The 23,903-nt window shown below is 37.8% G+C and overlaps 1 protein-coding gene across 2 annotated transcripts in view; it reads left to right on the forward strand.

Moving 5' to 3' along the window:
- The window catches only part of RAP1GDS1 (Rap1 GTPase-GDP dissociation stimulator 1), a 233,936-nt gene that overhangs the window by 160,553 nt on the left and 49,480 nt on the right, over positions 1–23,903 (forward strand). The window contains exons 5-6 of one of the 2 annotated variants that reach the window (XM_036764131.1): positions 1,079–1,225; positions 13,024–13,152. In XM_036764131.1, coding sequence (XP_036620026.1) covers positions 1,079–1,225; positions 13,024–13,152 — 276 coding nt within the window. The remainder of the gene's footprint in view (positions 1–1,078; positions 1,226–13,023; positions 13,153–23,903) is intronic. The other variant, XM_036764132.1, reaches the window with a different exon arrangement.

A 23,903-nucleotide genomic window follows, 5' to 3' on the forward strand; every position in this document is an offset into this window, starting at 1 on the left:
TTTCTTTACAGATTATCTTTCATTTGGTGGTACACAATTTTTGGAACAGAGATTTAAACTTATAATAGTCTGCAGCTTACTCCTGATTACCCATGATAATACAGGAGAACAAAGTTGTCAGGCAGTCCAAAACAGCAGATAATTAAAAGGGGGTGGGAGAGGGAGAGAGAGAGAGAGAATTAGAGATGGAATCTAAATTATAGTGTGTGTGTGTGTGTGTGTGTGTGTGTGTCTGTGTGTGTCTTGATTTTTTTTTGGTGTATGTTTGCTTTCTTGAAAAGCAAATGCCTGTCTTCCTTCCTTGTGAATATTTAAAGGTTAAAAAATTAGAGGAACTGTTAAATGAGATAATATGTATACTAAATGCTTTTGAAGTAAAGGCAGCATTTGGGAGCTCTTAATAATTTGAGCCTTGTTGTGGTAGTGAAGAAGAAAACATTGAAGTGAGTATTTAACCACACTCTCTAGAATGGAAGAAGGTAGAGAAAAATAGAACATAAATAATCTTTTTTTAAAAGATAGTTTTTAGACAAATTTTGCACTTTTTGTGGTGACAGCAGGCAAGTTCAAACTTAAGATATCACCTAGGTCATCTCACTAGATCTTAAATTTTTGTTTGTTTGTTTGTTTGTTTGTTTTTTTTGGTGAGAGTTGGCCACACAGCTACTCTGCAATTTATATATGAAAGCTGTTGACAATCTGAGAAAAATGAAGACTGCTAATAAAAATTCGCTTTCCTCCTCTACATGAAAGTTTTGGATGTGATGATGATGATAATTGATATTGGTGAAGAGAAAACCCCAATTACAATAGAACCCGTAATCTCCTTCATCTAAAAAGTGAAAATGATCTTTTTTTTCTTCTCTCCAAGAGAAACGGTTGCATTTGCTTCCTTACTCCATTTCAACTATTTTATCTAAAACCACTCATTCATTAAAACAAGTTTGATGTCCAGTTCAGGACTGTTTTCCTCTTACTGTTTAAAGATTGTGTTAATGTATAATTGTTATATTTTGTGTTTAGAATTGTAAGGTTCTTTTTTTACTTTTTATTTTTAATTTAACTCTTTGTTTTACAGATGAGGGCAGGAGTGCAGTTGAGCATGCAGGTGGTGCCCAAATTGTAGTTGACCATCTCAGGTCACTGGGCAGTAGCACAGATCCCGCCAGTGAGAAGCTCTTGACTGTCTTTTGTGGCATGCTGATGAACTATAGCAATGAGAATGGTAAACAAAACTCCTGAAAACTTGCTTTATCTCTGGGGGAAAAAGATTAAAAATCATCCTTATTCAAATGAAATTCAAATGAAAAATCCAAACAAAATAATTGAGATATGCAATCAAGAATTCATAGGCTACATTATAAAATTGTGAGACTTTTATTAGAGATAAAATGTTTCCAAAATGCAAAAATAGACTTAAATTAATTATGGACTGGGGTTTTTAAAGGTTACTTCATGTTACTAGTCAGTTACTAGTTACTAGTCATGTTACTAGTCATCTTGATCTTATATACAAATTTACAAAATCAGTAATAACGTTTCATCATCTAAGCTATAGAATCCATTCAGTCTTATAGTTGGAAGGGACACAAAACGTTATAGAATTACTAAATTTAAAAAGTTATTTTCTTAATTTAGCATATTGCTTTTAGACACATATTCTATAACTAGATACAATGATTGGTCTTAGAGAATGATTCCAGTTAGAAATATGACCATTAGGTGATTAATTTTCTGGTCATAGCAACTCATGGAGAGCCAGTTCACTAGCGCTATTTAAAGTCATGATTTACATGACTGAAAGTCATGGAAGGGATGACCATATCAATAAAATCACAGATTTTAATTGGATATTAGAGTAGTAAAAATGTAAAATTCCAATTTTAAAATATAAGTAAACCTTATAAAATGTACATTTAAAAAATCCCGGGTATCTTATGTATTATGTTTGCTATATATCTGTTTCCAACTTTCATTCTTTAAAAAAAAAGCAAGTAGGAAAATCCATCCTTTATAGGTTGCTAAAGTGATTTTCTCAAAGCATGGATCTGATCATGTCACTTCCTAAACTAAATAAACTCCAGTGGCTCCTTATTACTTCGAAGATCAAAAATATACTCCTTTTGCATATAAAACTCATTATAGCTTGGCCCAGCCTCCTTATATGTTGCCTATCTGCATACCCTACATTCTAGCCATCCTGGGTCTACTCACTTCATTTTCAAGCTCCATATATTTGTGCTGGCTGTCTTCCAGCCCTTTCTCCTCACTTCTGCTTCTAGGAGTCTGGGTCTTCCTTTAAGACTCACATCAGGTGCCACCTTCCTCAGTAAGCCTTTCTTGGTTCCCCAAGCTGCTAGTGACTTTCTTGTCCAAGGTCACTTTGTGTCTGCTTTATAGCTATCTGTCTGATCTATCTATCTGTTTGTCTTACCTATCTATATTCATATTTATCCTATACATATATATATATATCCTATCTTTATCTAGCTTATCTATATATGTTATGTCTATCTACATGCATCTTATTTCCTGCAGTGGAACATAAGCTCCATTAAGGGCTTATTTCAGTTTTGGTTTTGTGTCCCCAGTGCCTAGCAGAGTACCTAACACATAGTAGGCACTTAATAAATGCTTGATTGATTGGTCATATATTTATCAAACATGTGTATAATAGGAAAATTGTCAGTTCATTTGGTTTCTCTATTTTCTAATTAGGTAGCTTCAAATAGCAATAATAACTTTCCCCAGTGTAAAAGTACATGATTTCTAGGTTATTGAGGTACTTTTATACTCACTGTCTTTAAATTTTGAATTTCAGAAAATGTTTTTCCATTACTTTATAATTAAATATTGCCAGTTCTACAGTATTCATGGTAACATAAAGATAAAATTCATAGGTGATCCATAAAGATTATCTCTCTTCTTCCAAATCTGACAGAATAAGAATTAGCAGCTTTAACAGATGTACCTTCCTTTGTTTCCTTCTACCTTCTAATCTGATGTTGAGCAAGAGATGAGCAATAATCTCCATAGTCCGCAAAATGGACAATTTGCCCATGAATAATTGAAAGCTGACCACAAAATATATGGGCCTGAGATACAAATAAGAAACTGGCAGTCAATTATTCATGCTATTTCCATTTCCTTTGAACTCCATTTGGATTTGTGCATGTGGAGAAATAAGACAAGAGTTAATTGCCAAAATAAGAAAAAAAGGGAACAAACCAAAAGATCATCATGGTAGCTAATGCAATATTGGGAGAAAATAGGCTTATTCTGCATGAAAGATGGTTCTTTGCTCTCTGACTGAGTAACCTGTTTCAAAAACACAGCTCATTTGTTCAACATTTTAAAATAGAGATGAGCTCCCCAAAGCCATTTAGAACACCTTCCCAGAGGTTCCAATGAGAACATAATGTAGAGATGTGCACAAATGGTAGCATGCCTACAAAACAAGTCAGTGACTTGTAGGGGCCGTTTCACCCATGAAATGAAGATGGTGTTCAAATAGCAGTGTGCTGAGCACTGAGTGGAATGAGTTCATAATCTGCTTTAATAGTATATCCTTAAACCACCTTTTTCCAATATGGAAGATACTCTATGGAAATAATTTTAAGCTTATTTGGAAAGTTACATTTTACCTTTTGGGATCATATTTAAATTAAAGTGTGATCTGAAAAGGTTAATGCAAATTCCAAGTTTAGCTTTCAGAATTTTAAAAGGACAATTTAGGAAAAGTTTAATGTTAAGTTTATCAGTACAGAAATCAAGTACTCCAGTCCTGATTCCCCTCTTCTCTCTTCCATTTCTTGGTTTTTCCATGCTTTTTGTATTTAGGTTAGCAGTTTGTGAGATAATCTGTTGTCTCTTTACACGGTTTTTCAGTGTAGTTTTTTTTTATGTTTCTATACAGTTGATATTGAACAACTTTGCTCTAATGTCTACCATTTTACCTAAAGGATTTGAAATAAAGTGATTTTCCAAATTAAATCTCTGCTCTTCCTTACTAGTTATTAAACTATTCTATATACCTGGAAGAGACTTCTTTACCAATAGAACTCTCAGAAATTGATGACCTGATGTTTATTAGCTCTCCTCCAGGAAGTTTCTCTTTAAATACACTCATTACTGTCTTCCAGTGCAAAAGACAGATAGATAGAAAAATAGGGTGCTTTCTAAATGCTTATTATTTTACAGGCACCGTGGATACAGATATAAATAAGAAAACAATACATACAGGGGAGCTGGATAGGGGAAAAGTGTCCAGGATGTAGAGAAGTCAGAAGGATGAGAAAGGAGTGAAGTTCTCCTGTGGGACAAAGCTGCCATTTCAGGGGAGAAGAGAGGCCTCAGGAGGAAGAGAATGTAACTGATGAGGTGGAGAACCTGAAGAACAAATCTAGCTTGTCCTAGTTTGAGCAAAGATATTTGCATGACAGTTCCTTGTTCTAACATAGAAAATTAATTTTGCTCTTGACCTATCAGGAGTCTTATTTGTAGCTAAGAAACTGTCATTTCCTATTGTTCTCTGTGGAACCAGTGAAATGCTTATGGCAGTGAAAGTATTAAAATTGGCCGGAAGAGTCATCAATATAGCTTTTCTAAGAAAGCTCCTCTACCCTTTGGCCATTTGTCCCCTTAATGGACAAACCCCAGACAACAATTTAGGTCTAGGTTCTAGTCTGGGTACTGGTTGACTTAATGACTTGGGTAAATCTAATTTCAGAATCTACCAAATGAAATTTTATTATCAAGTCTTCCACCCTACTTGAGGTGTAGGTTGTGAAAATGAGTCAACGTGCTATATATATATAGTCAACGTGCTATATGAGCCCTTTGACTCCTCCAAAAAGCTAAGTCTAAAGTAGTAATCGTAGTGTTGTAATGCTTAGTTTCGAACAGACTCAAGACTCTTCCCAAATATTTAAGCAACTGAATGAGGAACGTGTTCTAGCAGCACTGCATGCTGTCTGCCATTTTACAACTTATACAGAAGCAATAGATGTGGTCCTAGAAATGCAGCACCATTCAGCAGATATTGAAATGAATACCATGTGTGTAAATCATATTTTGGTAAATTAAATCCTAATAAAATGCAATTAGCTATTTAAAGGAATCCTATGGTAAATCCTCTCAAGTAAATAATCATCTCTAATTTCTCTTCAACACTTGTTCAAGGTTGAAACACTGTGCTCAGTCCTAGGGCAGATATGATGGTAAATCAGGCAAAGCCCTGGCCCTCAAGGAGCTTATAATTTGGTAGAAATGATAAGGTATGTATTGTAGGTAATAAATACACATATGATAAATAGAATATGCTAGGCCATAAAAGAAGTACAAGGTTCTTTAATATAAGTTCAGATAAATTAGGGTGTTCTTGTGTATGTGGTACAGTGGATAGACCACTGGGTTTAGAGTCTGCAAGACTCAAATTTACATCTTGCCTGAGACATTTACTGTATAACCCTGGGCAAATCACTTAACTACAATGAACCTCTCAGCCTCAGTTCCTCCTCTGGAAAATGAGGGAGTTGGACTCAATGACCTCTAAGGTCAAATCCAGCTTTTAATCTATGTGAATCAAATCAGTAAGTATTAAGTGCCTACTATGTGCCAGGCATGGTGCAAAGTGCTATGAAAATCAAGAAAAGCAAAAACAGCCCCTGACTTCCAGGAGCTTTCAATCTAATGGAGGAAACATCATTCAAACCAATATGTACAAACAAGATACCTTCAAGATAAATGGGAGCTAATGTCAAAGGGAATAGCATTGGATTTTCTCAAAACAAGATGTATGTTATTTTGGAAAAAAAAAATGTTGATACTCATTAAGTTCACAATAAAAAAAAAACTCTTAAAAGAACCAACTAACTAAAAAGAGGAAAAAGTTCCACGCAACCTTCAAAGGGACTTCAGAATTCTTTTCAGCAGAGAGAGAGAGAGAAGGAGGGAGGGAGGGAGGAGAGTGCTGTCACCTTGGGGGGAGACATTTATCATTTTGCCAGTGTAGCTGAAGAGAGTATCTCTGGTGCTTGTTATACTGCTTGAGACAGCTTTCTTTGCACTCCATAGACTTTATTAAGTTTATTCATTAAGAGACTTATTTTGGCTCTCCAGTGAAGCAATGCCTAAAACCTCCTTTGTGGTAACTTTCACCTCCATCTCTTCCTCATCTTTCTATTACTTTGTGTATTTGCTCAAAAATGTTACAAACACTGAAAACTGCAGTCATCACTGGGATGTCAGAAGGGCTAGTGGTGCTTTGTGTGGCCCTACACCAGTCACTAAACTCTCCTGCTCCTGAGTGTCATCATTTGCAATAGCAAGGGGTTGAAGAGTTGATTCTCTAAGATCTCCACTACTTCTAAATTGTGAGCCTATAATCTATTTTTATATTTGATCCTATAGTCCATTTTTAAATATGACGCTGTCTTACACAGAATTGGCATTCCAAATCTATTGTTGATTGATATTTTTATGTTTGTCTTCTATACCTCCACATCACAAATGTCCATCATGCTAAGCAATATGCCTTCTCTAGTATGTTTTATTTCTTAAGTCCTTCCTCATCTTTTCTGTTCACTGGTAGAAGTGCTTTCTAGCTGTACTCCTCTTTTCAAACATGGCTTATTGCCATTAAATATACTAAGTCGTGTGCTCATTGTTGTCAGTCTATTAGAACTCAAAAGCCTTTTGTTTTGGGAGGTAAATCCAATGTAGATTTGTTTATTTGTTTTTTTAAGAGGAAGGGTGTTCTGTTTACTAAATATCATCTTGTTGGTAAATGTCTGGATTTTTTTCGTATGCATGAAACAGAAACTTTATGGTTAATAATTAAAACAATATTTGTTAGATCAAAAAGATAGCCTACATGCAGACTTGCCACAAATGTCTTTGAAAACAAATACTTTACTATACAAAGAGCCTATGTTCTTGTGTTTTCTGCTCCATCTGATACATCAGATAGATTAGATTACTTTAGTTATAGGTATGGCTGTATTGGTGGTGATTTTGATGATAGTATTTGTGTAGGAGGAGAATTAATGATGTCTAGGCCATTTTAGAAAGCCATTTCATAGAATAGCTGTGAATAGAAAAACGATCTTGAGCAGGTGAACCTTTGTGAATATTGCTAACTATATTTGCCTACCACGTATCAAATATACATTGAACTTTAAGGGACTGCCCAGGTTGTTTACTGAAATTTTTTCACGTTAAATATTATTTCAAATGAGTAGGACAGTGGCCAGAACTTGGACTTTTCTTGATTATTTGTTTTGCATATGTCTCCTGCTTACAGTTAGTATGTTCTTAAGAAGTTTGTGAAATTCAGAACTTGTAAATTGAATTATTTAAAACAGAGAGACTAGTAACATTAAGCAGCCCCTGTAGTATGAATGCATTTATAAAGTAAAGGATCATTTTTATGTAAATAATTCCCTCAAATGAATTTTTGTAAGTTCTAATTTTACATGGCATATGCCTTAGAATATGTTAATCTGACATATAGGTGTCCTTCTCCCTCTCCCTACCTTCCTCTTCCCTCCCTCCTTCTTCCCTCCCCATCTGCCCCTTTCTCTCTCCCTCATTCTCCCTCCCTCCAATATTGCTCATTTATCTCTATTCTGTTAAAGGGATAAGATGAATTTAGTCATTTATAAAGTGTTTTCCAAATCTACAGAAGAAGCCTTGCATTTTGTTTTTCTATGAATTGTTAACTTAGAGAATAGTAATTACTTGTGGGCTTCAAGTGTACCCATGGTCTAATTTCATTTTTTAACTTAGCTCCATAGATAGGTCTTTTCAGTGCTTAACAGTATTAAAGCTTATTAATAGTGGACTTTTTTTATGTGTACTATTGAAATGAAATATGTACTATTTAGTGTAAATCAGTGGCATAATTTAGCATGCAAAACACATGCAATATTTATATATATGGTTTATGAAAAGTACTTCAAGATAGTTTATTTTAAATCAAGTTTTGAAGTCTGTGTAAATGAGCTTTCTATACAAAATTCTATGCTTGAGTGAAGAATGGCAGTTCAAGATAACAGCTAAAGAGAAGGGCACTTCCATACCTATTTAACTATTTATAGTCACTGTCCATTTTATTGTTAATCTCTGTTTCATCTTGAGCTTCTCAAAGTTTTTCTTCTCTCTTTCTTATTATTTTAGTTAATGTATGAGCTGAATCTTTCTTAAACTTTCAACTCTGTGTGATTAGAATTCTTTGAGTTGATTAATAATTGCTTTTTTACATGTCTTTTGGGAGACTTAAAGTATGCCATCTATCAGGAGAAATGTCTTTAGGCCTTATTATGACCAAGTAATCACCTTAGCAGTTCTTATTAAGATGCCCCCTCACTAAGACTTATCTTTTCTGGCTTTTACTTCTGTGGTTGCATCAAAGGTGAATTTTATGTTAATTTTCTTTCATAAACATAATTAAATATACCCTAGAGTTAATATCCCATGTCTTTTTATTTTGATACACAATAAAAAATAGCCAAGAATTTTTAACACCAGCTATGAATAGAAAACTTTATTAAAAAATTAGTTGAGGCAGTTTTATGAGTAGATCCTAGTTGATAATTTGTTAATAATTTAAAAATATCATTGCCTATTAATAAGCTTTACTTGGGTGGGTGACATAAACATATATTTTGGCATTTCCAAACCATCTGTTCTTTTTTTGTAGCTGACCAGCATAACATCAAGTGTGCTGTGAAATACCTCTAAATCTTTACCTGGAACTATGATCTAGTCTAAACTAGTGTGTTAAACTTAGAACTTACTTTTTAAAAAAAAAAAAGGGTTCTTCAATTTGGGATCTTCTCTCCAGATCCCCATTCTTTGGAGTTTCCATGAGTGTCAGCTGAAGAACATGGAACCATTGAAATTCAAATGTAGGTAGGTAAGTGTTCACACCAGCGCATGTGTTGATTGCCTTCTATCTCCCTGTATATGCATCTGTATTGCACCCCCTCAGTGCCTTCCCCCTCTTTCCCCCCATAGATCATGTAGGGCCTGCGCCATCTTGACATCACATAATTCTGTAATACTGTATTTTTGTCAGTATTTGTCTGTGGTGTGTGTCAGGAGCAAGAACAAGTCTTAAGACTTAAATGGCATTGTGCTGTCTGTCTAGAGACTGTCTTTCACATACATAATAAGTGTTTGCTATGTATGGGCCTGGGTCGCATTTGTGAAGTACTGTGTTTGTTGAGCTCCAGAACACATCCACCTTGAGTTCTCTGGCCAGCCCTCACTGGCCCAAGAGCCTCAGTGTTGCCATGATTTTATTGGCTCGTTCAGTTGTGTTAAGAACAATATGAACTGTTCCTGGTTCTAAAAAACATTCTCCTTTATCATTAGGAAGGAAAGAGAGAGGACAACCCTCTCATCAGATGTTACAAATACATATATATATATATATATATATGCATATACGTATGTATATATACATATATATGCATATATAATTGGTTGAGTTTTTTTGTTCAGAGATGATCCTTACAAAATAAATCACAGTGCCATGGGTGACAGCTATTACCCATTTGACTTTCATTAATGTGTTTTCTTTGGACATCAGGAGAAAATATTAAAGATTTATTTTTCTTATCAAATTATAAGAATCAATGTCTTGTATATGAATGTGCACAGCAATCATTCTGATAAATTGCTTAATGACAACAGCACTAAATTGTAATTCAGGTTAAAGACCTTAGAGTAGAAACTTTTCTTAGATGAGCAATAGAGTCCTGACTCAAACAGACAAATTGAGATTTCCAGGTAAAGGATATTAGAGTAATGTATACAACATTGCCATCTCCCTTGAAAGTGTTGAGCACCAACACCTATGGCCCCAATTTGCTCTGACCTCATTTTATTGCTCACTGTCACATCTGCCAGAAAGTTAATGAAACTTCAGAATTTCTTTCCTATGATGTGCTTAAGTCCTCCGAAAGAATTAGGCACTCTTTTAGGATGCCTAGTATTAACCCGTCTGGTAAAAAATACCATGTTCTTTTGTCCCCTGGACCTTCAGTATTTGAGGATGAAGCCATCCTCTCTGTCCTGGACTTAAGTCATGTAGAGTTGGGTTGTTTTAGATGGACGAAAATGAAAGAATAAAGCTGGTCTGAAATGAGTCTGTCCAATTGGATGACTGCCTGTTTTTCTTTTTATTTGTGTGTGGTATGTTTGTTGTATGTGAGTATATAACTAATCTGGTTCCCAGGAGGCTTCAAAGCACATTATTTTCTAGAAGCTAATTGATTTCTATGGATTGCAGCCATTTATGCCATTTGTCAGGTGGCTGTGTTAATTTCTTCCACTGCCACAACCACAAGCATTGCTGCTTGAACCTGTATGCAGCATTTTTGTTTTTGTTTTTCCTAATCCATTAGCCCTTGTTTTCCCTGGGAACAAAATCTTATGTTAATAGAGCAAGGATTCTATGTTGGCAATAAATACCAAGGTAAGATGAACACTGAACAATTGATACATAGCATTCTTTTTCTGGACTATCTCCCCCAAAGAAATTATCCTCCTTGATTTTCCTGGAGCATTGAATTTTTAGAGTTGGTGCCAATAGAACTGAGGGGATACGCAATGCTCTTACACACACATATACACAACAAAGACACACACACACACACACACACACAGAGTGGAGTTTGACTGACACTCAATGCATGCGCTAGTGCTCACGCTTACGTACTTGAAATTTAATGATTCAACAGCTCTGCGATATTTGAGGCGGTGCTCCCCCCAAAATCTAAACCAAACCAAAAAACCCCACAAATATATTGCTAAAGATCAAGGATCTGCAGAGATGACCCAATAGGAAAGAACTCTAGTGACTGGTAAGTAAATGAATTTTTTCCAATGTGCAAAACAACAGAGTGCATGATTTCTGTAAATGCTGAACCCAATCCAACTGTTCTGTCTATTTAGCTGAATTCAATCTTTTACCAATTTTGTGTTCATTTTTCAAGAATTTTTTTAAACTAGGCTTGTGGTTGAGTTGGAATAGGAGACTCCCTCTACCAAAGCAGATCTGCAGCAATTCTCTGATTTATTGTCTGGAAGGGCAGGGACTTTCCCACAGTCAGATAGCCCGTGCAGGGGTAGAACTGAACCCAGGTCTGCTTGTCTTCAAAGCTAGTTCACTATCCACATGCTACTTCCCAATTTTTGTGTTAAAGAAAACCATGCCTAACATAAAGGATATCACTTCTTTCATTTCCCCCTCATACCTCCTAAATAATTTACTTCTGCTAATATTATATTCTTTTTCTGGGACCCCTTTTTAAAGGTGATCAGATTTCTACTTCTGATTTCTGATTCCGTCTTAGAATTTGAGCCTGGAGTGAATCCTAATCAATAATCTTCCTCTTTTTTCAGATCTAAGATCTTTTATGTGAAGGGCCCCTTCTTAATGAAGTATCCCCCTTCCTTCACACTCACCTTCTTATTAGGAGGTTAAAATTTTTCACAGAAACCCAATAGGGTAAATAAATCCCCATGATAAAGTAGTCCCCTGGGCTGTTTTCAGAAGTAGAAGGCTGCTCTTCTCTCTATAGCTTGTGCTAAAAAGTCAGGAAGAGAAATAAAATAGCCCGTTATTCCAGAGGCTACCAGAAAGATCCTAGGATCATATATTTAGGAATGAAAGGGACTAATGCCCTCCTAAGTAAACTGAGACCTAGAAAGATGAAGTGACTTGCCTGAGGTCACGCATGTATTCAGCGGCAGAGCTTGGATTGGAACCATGTCCTCTGACTCCAAATCTAGTACTCTTCCCTCTACACCATGCTGCTTCCCAGTGACTAATTCCTCTTCACAGTCGTCCATCCCTGCTTCCTTGCTTACCACTTATCCACAAATGCAGATCGACCGTGATGCTATCTGAGGCATGCATGCTGTGAAGACAAATTGTATTGCTGAAAAAACATAGATTTTTATCTTTGGTTAACCAAGCGGTAATTTAAAAGAACTTGCAGAAAGTAACTTTAAAATGGCATGCTATTTTTTAAAAATTATTTGAAAAATAACATTGTAGCCAGTAATGAAGGAAAGCATATTGTGTAAACTTGAATATGTGATCCTCCTTCCACTTAACATTTTTCCTAGGGAAGATGTTGGGTTTTTTTTCCTTTCGCTTTACTCTAGGTGATTAATGAAGAGTCATTGTGGAAATGTGAGCCACATATTGGGATGTTAAACCAGTTAGTTGCATAGGAAAAGATGACTGCTGATAAATATACCAAGTATCTGTTGATTCCACTCTTCTCATTTATAAAACCAGTGATTTTCTCTTTATTGTTGAGATGTGTCATTTTAAGGGGATAAAATGGACAATAGGAAAACACTTGTAAATAACCCACTTGTTTTCTTTTTCAAAATTATGCTTCTTCCTAATAATTCTGAAAGAAAGTTCTACTTGCAGACACCCAGAACAAACAACTTGCTCCTTTTTATTATACCTTTTTTCATTACTCAATATAAAATACTGCCTTGGAGGATTCTGAGAGCTTTTCTCTTTTTCTTTCTTTTTTTTCTGACCTTTATTAAACTTGCTTTTTCCTCTAAGCTTTTCATATTCTTCGTGATTTCCTGCAATTTCATTTACATACCAAATGGCAACATTATACACCATGCTTCTTAAAAGAGCCTGATGAAAAACTAGTGTGGTGATTGGATCTATTATATAAATCCTTCTTGATTTTGAATTTCCATTTGTTATTGGCAAGAGTCAGGGCTTGATACTTTTGAGCCAGTGACCTTCAAGCTCTGAAGATAAAGCCATATAGATACAGGTGCTCATCTTTATCTATATCTATATGAGCTTCATTTTATTATTTCAAATTAAATAGCATTGGATTCTCAATAGGAAACTGTCTATTTTTGCATATCTTACAGATTGTCCATTTGTACTATTTGGTCAGTTCCCAGCTTTATTAACATTTTGTTTAATAACTTGCCCTGATTTTTGTTGTATTTTCTTTTTTGTAGATTCCCTGCAAGCTCAGCTTATCAATATGGGTGTTATTCCTACATTAGTGAAATTATTAGGCATCCACTGCCAAAATTCAGCCCTTACAGAGATGTGCCTTGTTGCATTTGGCAATTTAGCAGAACTTGGTAAGTCCTTAGTCACAAGTCAAAGCATATCTTCCATTGAGCAATGTTTTGGTGAATTGAAGTTGTATTTATTAGATTAAACAAATGTAACTGTATGCAAATATTCCTTTTTACAATGTTAATACGTTTTAAACACTGTTCAGTTGACTGTCTTACCCTTTGAACTTAAGTTTGTTCATTATAAGGTAGATTTTAACATTCTAAATGACATTATTTTTTAAATGATTTCTACTGTACCTTAACATTCCTACATATGGTTGAGCTTGTAATCAACAATTGTGTTCCCAGAGGATTAGAGGAAGACATAACTAATAAGCCTCCATCTGAGTGGTGAGCTAAGACTATTACATCAGTTGCTCTGATCTTTATCTCACCAGTGGACCTAGATGGCTCCAGAGGAGAAAGTGAGGCTGGTGACTTTGCACAACCCTCCCTCACTTAAATCCGATCCATTTGCAAGCCATGGCATCACCTTCCTGATGTCATGGTCCTCTGAGAATAAAGGCCAAACAGCAACAGCTAAGAATGTGAGGCTTTAAAACTTCAGAGAAAAGAAGTGTTTTATTCATAAAAAAGAGAAAGAAGTAAGCTGAGGAAAAGTAGCTTGAAACTAAAAGTTTATGATAAAATTTCTTTTAGAATACGTTCTGATTTTCCTTACCCTATCTTTAAAAAGTATGGCTTGACTTGGCCTTCAGTGTAGCCAGTCCTGGGTCAGAGCCATAAAAGTTAGGAGTTGTATATTTGTACTCTCTCTTCTGCCAACTCTCAGTTCCTTATTTCAAATTTAGAGGATTAAGAAGTTATCCATAACCACTAGAGACCTGGGTTCTAGCTTTACATACTGGCCTACTGGATGTTCCACATACTTGGCATTACATCTCCCACCTGAATGCACTTGTACAGGCTGATTCCCATTCCTGGAATCCACACCCCCCCCCCACTCCACATTTCTTAAAATCCCCCAGAATTCCCCTCCCTGTTCAGTGTTTCCCTTCCTTTTCTAACTTTCTGCATACTTTTTTATTTATCTGTGTGTGTGTTGTAGTGTCTCCCTCCCACCCCCCACCCCCCACCCCCACATACACAGAATGTCACTTTCTGAGGGCAGTAACTGTTTCCTTTTTGTGGTTCTTTCCCCAGGGCTTAGCACAATGCCTCATACATAGGAGACTCTAAATACATGCTTAATGAGCTGAAATGAATGGAATGGAATTGAAGAGTTTGAGGATTTTTATAGACCCAAGGTGGAAACTCAGTCTTCCTCTCTCTAACAGATAGGCCCCACTGGTCGTACTACATTCCTTTAGGGATGCATTCATTTTTTTAAGTAAGCAACTCAAAACTCTACTTCTGTCTACTATTATAACAACAGCTAGCTAATTATGGGGAGCAGCCAAAGGCAAACAATTGCTATAATCTCAGCTAGATATTTAAGACATTTGTCCTTTGCATACTATTGTTAAGTAGAAAAAAAACAGTCTGCACACCCAAATAGAGAATAACCTTCAAAAAACTGGATTCCTTTAACAGAGAAAAACGCTTTCTTTTGTCTCAGAGTGCTAGAACTAGAGATTATTTATTCTTGGCACTTCAGAAAGTTTAAATCATTCTTCTGTTGCTTAGGGGTACACCCTGATATAGGAGTGCACTTACCTATGGGTCCTTTCTTCCTCTGCCCCATCTCATTTCCACCAGCCATCCATGGTCCACCCCCATGCTTTTTGCCAACTTCATTCATTTCAGTGAAGCAGAATTTTGTCGCTTCAGTACTAGGGGGAAGAGGGACTTTGTATTCAGTGCAGTCATCCAGAATTAAGTAGAAATGAAGCTTGAGTGTTTATAACAAAAACAAGGCCTCTCTTTGTCCAGCCCCCTCCCTCTGCCTCTGTCACCAATTTATAAAGCAGTAACCACGTCCCTTTTATTCTGCAGGTTGCTTTTTTTTTTCAAAATTATAGGACAGAACAAAATAAGCTAAGTTGTTCTCACTTCACCTTAAAAAAATAAGCTGTAAGAAAGGAAATAACAGCAATCCCTTGGAGAAGCAATGATGCCTAAGAGCTTATGTCTCCACAGCTGTACACCAAGCTTTCTTTTCACCGTGTATGACTCAGAAACTCCAAGTTCAAAAGCAGCTCCTGGCACTTGGTGACACCTCCTCCTCCACCCCACCCCAGTCTAGCTGCAGGTGCATCTCAGCCCAGTTCACACCTCGCTTGATCCAAGCAAAAACTCCTGCTTTTTTTGTTTAAGAACCCAGGGAAAAGAACTAGTGGTGAGCATTAAAGTAAGGTGGGCCTCAGCCAAAGCCGGTGCAAAAAGGAATTTGGGCCCCATACAATCAGAGATGTGTGATTTGTGGTTTAAAGTATTTGTATTGCATTCTGGGACAACCTACATCCTTCTGGGAAAAAACAAAAAGACTTCTGGTTCAAGTGTGCCCTGCCTGATGCAGAGTTACCCAAACAATGGATTGGAAGTGGGAAGAATGATGTGTGACAACAGGCTGATTCTGTGTGTGTATTTTATTCCCTAGCACATTATAGGGAGAGTGGAGGGCATTTAAGAATCATAAAGTATTAAAAACTTCCTTTAAATGCAAATACCACTCCCACTTACCCCTAAACTAGAGAGTGGTGGTGGTGCTGGTGGTGGTGGCAGCAGCGGCGATGGTGGCAGTGGTGGTCTCTAAAGTCTACGTCTCTTTGTGATGACCCTAAGTTCTTGAAGTGTAAACCAACAATCTACATTAGTACTCCCACTATATAATCAAGCATCTTTCAAGTACTATTATAATGATAAGTAATAATACAGTAGTAATGATTTTAATATTAGTTTGTATATTTGAATAGGGCTTTATGGTAATGAAGACCTTTGCCTACATTATCCTGTGTCTCACTTGATTCCCCACAACATTCTCCCTTAAGAAAGTATTCTTATTCTTATTTTACAGATGAAGAAACTGTGAATGAGAGGTTGTATAATTTGCCTGAGGTCACACAGATAATAAGTAGTAGACTCAGTTTTCTGATTCCCAAGTGCAGTGTTCTTTATATTACCCTCCAATAGAGTAAGACTATTGGTCAGTCACAGCTTTTCTTTTTTAATTTATTTTATTTTAAAATTTATTATTTATTTATTTTTAGCATTCTTTTTTTTTTTTTTTTAGTTTTGCTTTCTGATTTCTCTCCCTCTCTCAAACCACTTCCCCACCCATTAAGAAGGCAAGAAATGTGATATCAGTTACACATTAAAGATTATGCTTCAATCTGCATTCAGAGTCCATCAGTTCTTTCCCTGGAGGTAGATAGGTTTTTCCATTATAAGTCCTTCAGAAATGTCTTGGATCATTGTATTGTTGAGAATAACTAAGTCTTTCACAGTTGAGATCATATAATATTGCTCCTACTGTGTACAATGTTCTCCTGGTTCTGCTCATTTCATTTTGCATAAGTTCATATAAGTCTTTCCAGGTTTTTCTGAAACTATTCTGCTCATAGCACATTAATATTCCATCACAATCATATACCACAATTTGTTCATTCCCCAGTTGGTGGGCATTACTTCAATTTCCAGTACTTAGCCACCACAAAATGAGCTGCTGTAAATATTTTTGTATATATAGGTCCTTTTTCTTTTCCTTTGATCTCTTTGGGATGTAGACCTAGTAGTGGTATTGCTGGATCAAAGGGTATAGAGTAGTTGGATCAGTTCACAACTCCAACAACAATGCATTATTGTCCCACATCCTGTCCAACATTTGTCATTTTCTTTTTCTGTCATATTAGCCAATCTGATAAATATGAGGTGGTACCTCAGAGTTATTTTAATTTGCATTTTCCTAACCAATAGTGATTTAGAGCACTTTTTCATGACTATAGATAGCTTTGATTTCTTCATCTGAAAACTTCATATCCTTTGACCAATTACACCTTTTTATGAAATACTTTCCATGTTTTTTATTCTTGGTTCATGATTTCTTTTCTAAATCCCTCAAACACAGCACTTTAAACATATGCAGTCAGTAAGAGTCCTGCAATTCAGACCAGTGACTCCTCAATTCTCACCCTTCCCCACCTGGGAGAAGACCTGGGTCGTTGTAATAGAAAGGGAGGAAGTATGTAAAATGTGCATGTGTACCTCCACTCCTCCAGACATACACACTTCTTTTTTTTTTTCTAATTATTGGTACAATTAGGATCACCTATTGTAGCAATTTGAATGAAGATGATTTTCAGTGAGTTTTAGGTATTTTAAAAGGAAAAGACTGTCAGTTTTTCTTACCCACTTCAAATTCTATATCTGTTGGCAAATGCCACTGTGAAGTGAATTTTTTGTGGTAAATCAAGGTCTGTAGAGGGAAGGGAAAAGAAACACACACACACACACACACACACACACACACACAATTTTAGTGTCCAAATGAGGTTTTTTAAAAGGATATTCTGTGCACCCAGCCAGTCCAGGCCTCTAGAGAGCTGGTGATGGAGAGAGGAGTGCATGCTGTGGTCCTCTAAAAGTGTCCAGATTAGACTAGTAGTGTGGCAGCCCCTAACATGACTTCCTACCTTTCTCCTTTTGGGGGAGCAAAACTTAGTATAATCCTTCAGGGGGGAAAATGAATATTCAATGAAATAGAAGACTTTCAAGCACTCTTGATGAAAAGACCAGAGTTGAATAGAAAATTTGACTTTCAAATACAAGACTCAAGAGAAGCATGAAAAGGTAAACAGGAAAGAGAAATCATAAGGGACATATTAAAGTTGAACTGTTTACATTCCTACATGGGAAGATGATATTTGTAGCTTACAAGAGACTTTCTTAGTATTACGGTAGTTGGAGGGAAGATTATATACGTGTATATATATGAGACAGACGAGACAGGGGACCCAGGGTGTGTTGAATATGAAGGGATGATACCTAAAAAATGAAATTATGGGGTGAGAGAGGAATGTACCAGGTGAAGGAGAAAGGCAGCAGTAGAATGGGGGTAAATTATCTCACATAAAAGAGGCAAGAAGACGCTTTTATCACAGGGAGAAAAAAGGAGGAGGTGAGAGGGAATGAGTGAACTTTACTCTCGTCTGATTTGGCTTAAGGAGGTAATAACATACATACTCAATTGGGCATGGAAATCTATCTTACCCTACAGGATAATAGGGGGAAAGGGGATAAGAGAGGGGAGGATGATAGGGAGGGCAGGTTGGGGGAGGGGATAATCAGAAGCAAACATGTTTGAGGAGGGATAGGGTCAAAGGAGAGAATAGGATAAATGGGAAGCAGGATAGGATGGAAGGAAATATAGTTAGTCTTTTACAACATGACTGTTATGGAAGTGTTTTGCATTGACTACCCATGTATAACCTATATCGAATTGCTTGCCTTCTCAATGAGAGTGGGTGGGGAGAGAGGAAGGGAGAAAATTTGGAACTCAAAGTTTTAAAAAACAAATGTTAAAAATTGTTTTTACATGTGACTGAGAAATCGATCTTGCCCTACAGGAAAATAGAAGGGAAGGGGATAAGAGAAGGGGGAGGGTGTGATAGAAGGGAGGGCATATTGGGGGAAGGGGTAATCTGAATGCATACTATCATGGTGTAGGTTGAGGGGAGAGATGGGGAGAAAGTTTGGAACTCAAAATCTTGTGGAAGTGAATGTTGAAAACTAAAAACAAATTACTTAAAATTTTTTTTTGAAAAAAGGAGCTATGGAGGGAGAGCCTCACTCATCCCATGGATGACTTTGAACGTGTCCTCAGACAGGAACAAGCCTCTTTTTCATGGCTTTGCCCGGGTTTTTGAGAAACCCTCTCCTGCGCCAGTAGTCATGAGCTCATACAAAGAATAAAGGTACCCTTGTTCATGTCCTGAACTTGTGATTTAACTTGGAATTCTCCTGACACAGCCTAACATTCACTCAGAGCCTTTTATTCAGTACTTCCTACTTTAGGGTGTCTTGCATCCATGATGTGGACCAGTGGGCAAGTGCCTGGGCCTAAAACAGTCCCTAACACAATCCCGCAGGGCCTCTAGAACTTAACTCCAGAGAGGACTGGAGGTATGCTCTACTTACCTAACAGCTGAGGTGGTCCTTAATTAGCTGGAGTGCCTGCTTTCTTTTTAACAAACTCCCTTTCATCCTAGATCTTTTCATCACCTGTTCTTTCCAACTTTTATTACTCACAAAAATCTGGCTGTTTCTGAAAGACATTACATTCCTGGACACCTTCTTGAGTGTGAGCCACTCCTTCACACGTCCCCAGACATGCCAGACCAGGAAGAATCAGCCCAAGCTCTGCTGCTTCCGCATCTTCGCTCTTCCGTCATCACTCTCCACTCTGTGCTCCTTGGTGGTTTACTTATCTGTCTGTGTCCCTCTGTTGAGACGTAATATAATGGATTCCAGTTACTTAAGGAGTCTTTCAGCAACCTCAGTCCTAGGCTGTATTCTCTACCTACTCTTCCTCTCTTGAGCATACATAGGGACTTCACAACGTGTGTTCATGAACACGTGACCTCCTAACTCACCAGCCTCCCTAAATCCCATGGCTTAAATCTTCATCATTCCACCTTGTATACCCACAGAGGCTCTCATGCCTTAGATCTCTCCGTATTATTACCACTGCTAGCTAGCTAACATTTACATAGTACTTTAAGGTTTGCAGAATTTTTTTTACAAATATTATCTCATTTTATCCGCATAATGACTGTGGGAGAGGTGGGCACTATTATTATCCCCATTTTACAGATGAGTAAAATGAAGCAAACAGAGGCCAAGTGACTTGCCCAGAATAGCAAGGTTTGAGCACAAGTCTCCCTGATTCCAGGCCCACTGCTCTGTGTACTGTGCCATCTAACTACCATTATTTATAACTATGCAGCAGCAATGATAGAAACTCTAAAGTTTCCCCTTATTACAATCGCATATTTTTCCATTTCTGTCTCTGCCTCACTCTGCCTGATTCTATTCTTTGTATGACCTGCAGTGCCTACATCCCTCTCTGTTCCCACAATCTGGCCTCTGGCCTCACTGAACCTCTCTTCATTCTTGAGCCTTCTCAGAAGAAGAAGGTCATCTGGAGAGAGCTCTCTCAGTTTACCTGATTGCATCCTTTAAAACCCTCACACATCTTAACCTTTCCTCTATTCCTTTGCTGTTGTCTTTGAGGAAGAGGTGGCCCTTTTCTGTGTTATGCCTGGCACCTTTGATTGTACCCTTTCTCTCATATCCTGCAGCATTTTGCCACCCTGATCATTTCTTCTGTCATCTTCAATCTTGTCTAGCCACTGGTTCCTTCCTTACTACCTATAAATATGACATATCTGATTCATCCTTAAAAAAAAATCTTCAGTAAGGGACCCTCAAATCATTTGAAATCACTATATTCTACAGTCTCCTGTCCAACTGCCAAGGAATAGTTGTTTGTTCCTCCTGCCTCCACTTTCTTTTTTTTTTTAAATAATTTATTTATTTAATATTTTTAGTTTTCACATTGATTTCCACAAAATTTTGAGTTACAAATTTTCTCCCCATTTCTACCCTCCTCCCCACTCCAAGATGGCATGTATTCTGATTGCCCTGTTCCACAATCAGCCCTCCCTTCCGTCACCCCACTCTCCTCCATCCCCTTTTCCCTTACTTTCTTGCAGGGCAAGAGAGATTTCTATACCCCATTGCCTGTATATCTTATTTCCCAGTTGCATGCAAAAACAACTTTTTTTGTGCAACTGCTTCTAGAACTTTGAGTTCCAAATTCTCTCCCCTCTTCCCTCCCCACCCACCCTCCCTAAGAAGGCAAGCAATTCAGCATAGGCCACACATGTGTCAATATGCAAAACACTTCCGCAATACTCATGTTGTGAAAGATTAACTATATTCCCCTCCATCCTGTCCTGTCCCGCTTTATTCAATTTTCTCCCTTGACCCTGTCCCTTTTCAAAAATGTTTGCTTTTGATTACCTCCTCCCCTGATCTGCCCTCCCTTCTATCATCCCCCCTTTCTTATCTCCTTCCCCCTACTTACCTGTGGGGTAAGATGCCCAATTGAGTGTGTATGTTATTCCCTCCTCAAGTCACATCCAATGGGAGCAAGATTCAATCATTCCCCGTCACCTGTCCTCTCTTCCCTGCCAACAGAACTGCTTTTTCTTGCCACTTTTATGTGAGATAATTTACTCCATTGTATCTCTCCCTTTCTCCCTCTCTCAATATATTCCTCTCTCCCCTCAATTTTGTTTTTTAGATATCACCCCTTCAATCTAACTCACCCTGTGCCCTCTGTCTATATACACACACATATATATCTATATATATCTATATCCATATCTATATCTATATCTATATCTATATCTATATCTATATCTATATCTATATTCCCTTTAACTACCCAAATACTGAGAAAGGTCTCATGAATTACACACATCATCTTTCCATGTAGGAATGTAAACAAAACAGTTCAACTTTAGTAAGTCCCTTAGGATTTCTCTTTCTTGTTTACTTTTTCATGCTTCTCTTGATTCTTGTATTTGAAAGTCAAATTTTCCATTCAGCTCTGGTCTTTACATTGAGAAAGCTTGAAAGTCCTCTATTTTATTGAAAATCCATATTTTGCCTTGGAGCATGATACTCAGTTTTGCTGGGTAGGTGATTCTTGGTTTCAATCCTAGCTCCATTGACCTCGGGAATATCATATTCCAAGCCCTTTGATCCCTTAATGTAGAAGCTGCTAGATCTTATGTTGTCCTGATTGTGTTTCCACAATACTCAAATTGTTTCTTTCTGGCTGCTTGAAGTATTTTCTCCTTGATCTGGGAGCTCTGGAATTTGGCAACAATATTCCTAGGAGTTTTCTTTTTTTGGGATCTTTTTCAAGAGGTGATCAGTGGATTCTTTCAATTTCTATTTTACCCTCTGGCTCTAGAATATCAGGGCAGTTTTCCTTGATAATTTCTTGAAAGATGATATCTAGGCTCTTTGTTTGATCCTGGCTTTCAGGTAGTCTAACAATTTTTAAATTATCTCTCCTGGATATATTCTGCAGGTCAGTGGTTTTTCCAATGAGCTATTTCACATTGTCTTCCATTTTTTCATTCCTTTGGTTCTGTTTTATAATATCTTGATTTCTCATCAAGTCACTAGCTTCCACTTGCTCCAATCTAATTTTTAAGGTGGTATTTTCTTCAGTGGTCTTTTAACCTCCTTTTCCATTTGGCTAATTCTGCCTTTTAAGGCATTCTTCTCCTTATTGGCTTTTTGGAGCTCTTTTGCCATTTGGGTTAGTCTGTTTTTTAAGGTGTTGTTTCCTTCAGTATATCTTTGGTTCTCCTTTAGCAAGTCATTGACTTGTTTTTCATGGTTTTCTTGCATCACTCTGATTTCGCTTCCCAGTTTTTCCTGTACTTCTCTTACTTGCTTTTCCAAATCTTATTTGAGCTCTTCCATGGCCTGAGACCAATTCATATTTTTCTTGGAGGCTTTTGATGTAGGCCTTTGACTTTGTTGACTTCTTCTGGCTGTATGTTTTGATCTTCTTTGTCACCAAAAAATGATTCTATAGTCTGAGTCCATTTTCACTGCCTGCTTATGTTCCCAGCCACTACTTGACCCTTGAGCTTTTTGTCAGGGTATGTCTGCCTTTAGAGTGGAGAGTGTTTTGTCCCAAGCTTTAGGGGCCTTGCACTGCTGTTTTCAGAGCTACTTCTACTCCACAGTCACCGCAAACTCTGCCACACCAGCAGTCTTCCTCCCCCAGAAAGCACCAACCAGGACCGTGACCCAGATCCAAGCAGGGCAAAGCAAGAGAACCCTGCCTCTGTGCCAGCAAAGCACTCCCTGCACTTCCGCTCTAATCCGCTGCTTGATTCCTCCCACCATATGGGCCTGGGACTCCAGAAGCAGCTGTAGGAGCTTCCTGCTGCTGCCGGGAAGCGCTACACCACCTCCACCACCCCCGGGGCTAGTGCCAGACTTGCTCTTACCCCAATCCAGCAGTTTGTCCACTAACCTGCTCCATGGTCTTTGGTGTTTGTGGGTTGAGAAGTCTGGTGACTGCTACAACTCTGTGATTCATGTCCCTCAGGCCTGCCCTGGCCTACTCCTGGTTTGGTCTGTCCTGGTGCGGCCCACGCTGGGCTGTGCTCTGCTCCCAGCACTGTGCGATAGACCTTCCCCAGCAACCATCCAAGCTGTCCTGGGCTGGAGACCTGCTTTGCCCTGCTATCTTGGGGGTTCTGCACTCTAGAATTTGTTCAGAGCCATTTTTTATAGGTGTTTGGAGGGATTTAGGGGAGAGCTTAAACAAGTCCCTGTGTTCCAGCTGCCATCTTGGCTCCACCCCCCTGCCTCCACTTTCTTACCACTCACTCACTTCTTATTTCTTACAATCAATCAGACTTCTGACCCTACAACTCACTTGAAACTGCTCTAAGTATCCAGAGTTGTATCTGTTCTCATCCCTGTGTCCCAACAAATCATTGACGTTACCAGTTGTCTCTTAGTTGCTGTGAACTTTTATCAGTTCTCATGCTTCTTGATCCTTTTGAAGCACTTCATCCTGTGAGCCATCTCTTCCTGAATGCTCTTTCATCACTTAGCTTCCATGATGTCACTTCACCTCATCCTCCTCCTGCCCATCTGACCATTCCTGTTCCTTCCCCTTTGCTGATTTATCCTCCAACTCCTGTTCCCCTCAAGACTCTGTTCTTTCTCCTTTCCCTTGGTGATCTTATCTGGTCTCGTGGACTCAATTA

The sequence above is a fragment of the Trichosurus vulpecula genome, chromosome 6 (assembly GCF_011100635.1).
Source record: "Trichosurus vulpecula isolate mTriVul1 chromosome 6, mTriVul1.pri, whole genome shotgun sequence".
NCBI classification, from domain to species: Eukaryota; Metazoa; Chordata; class Mammalia; order Diprotodontia; family Phalangeridae; genus Trichosurus; species Trichosurus vulpecula.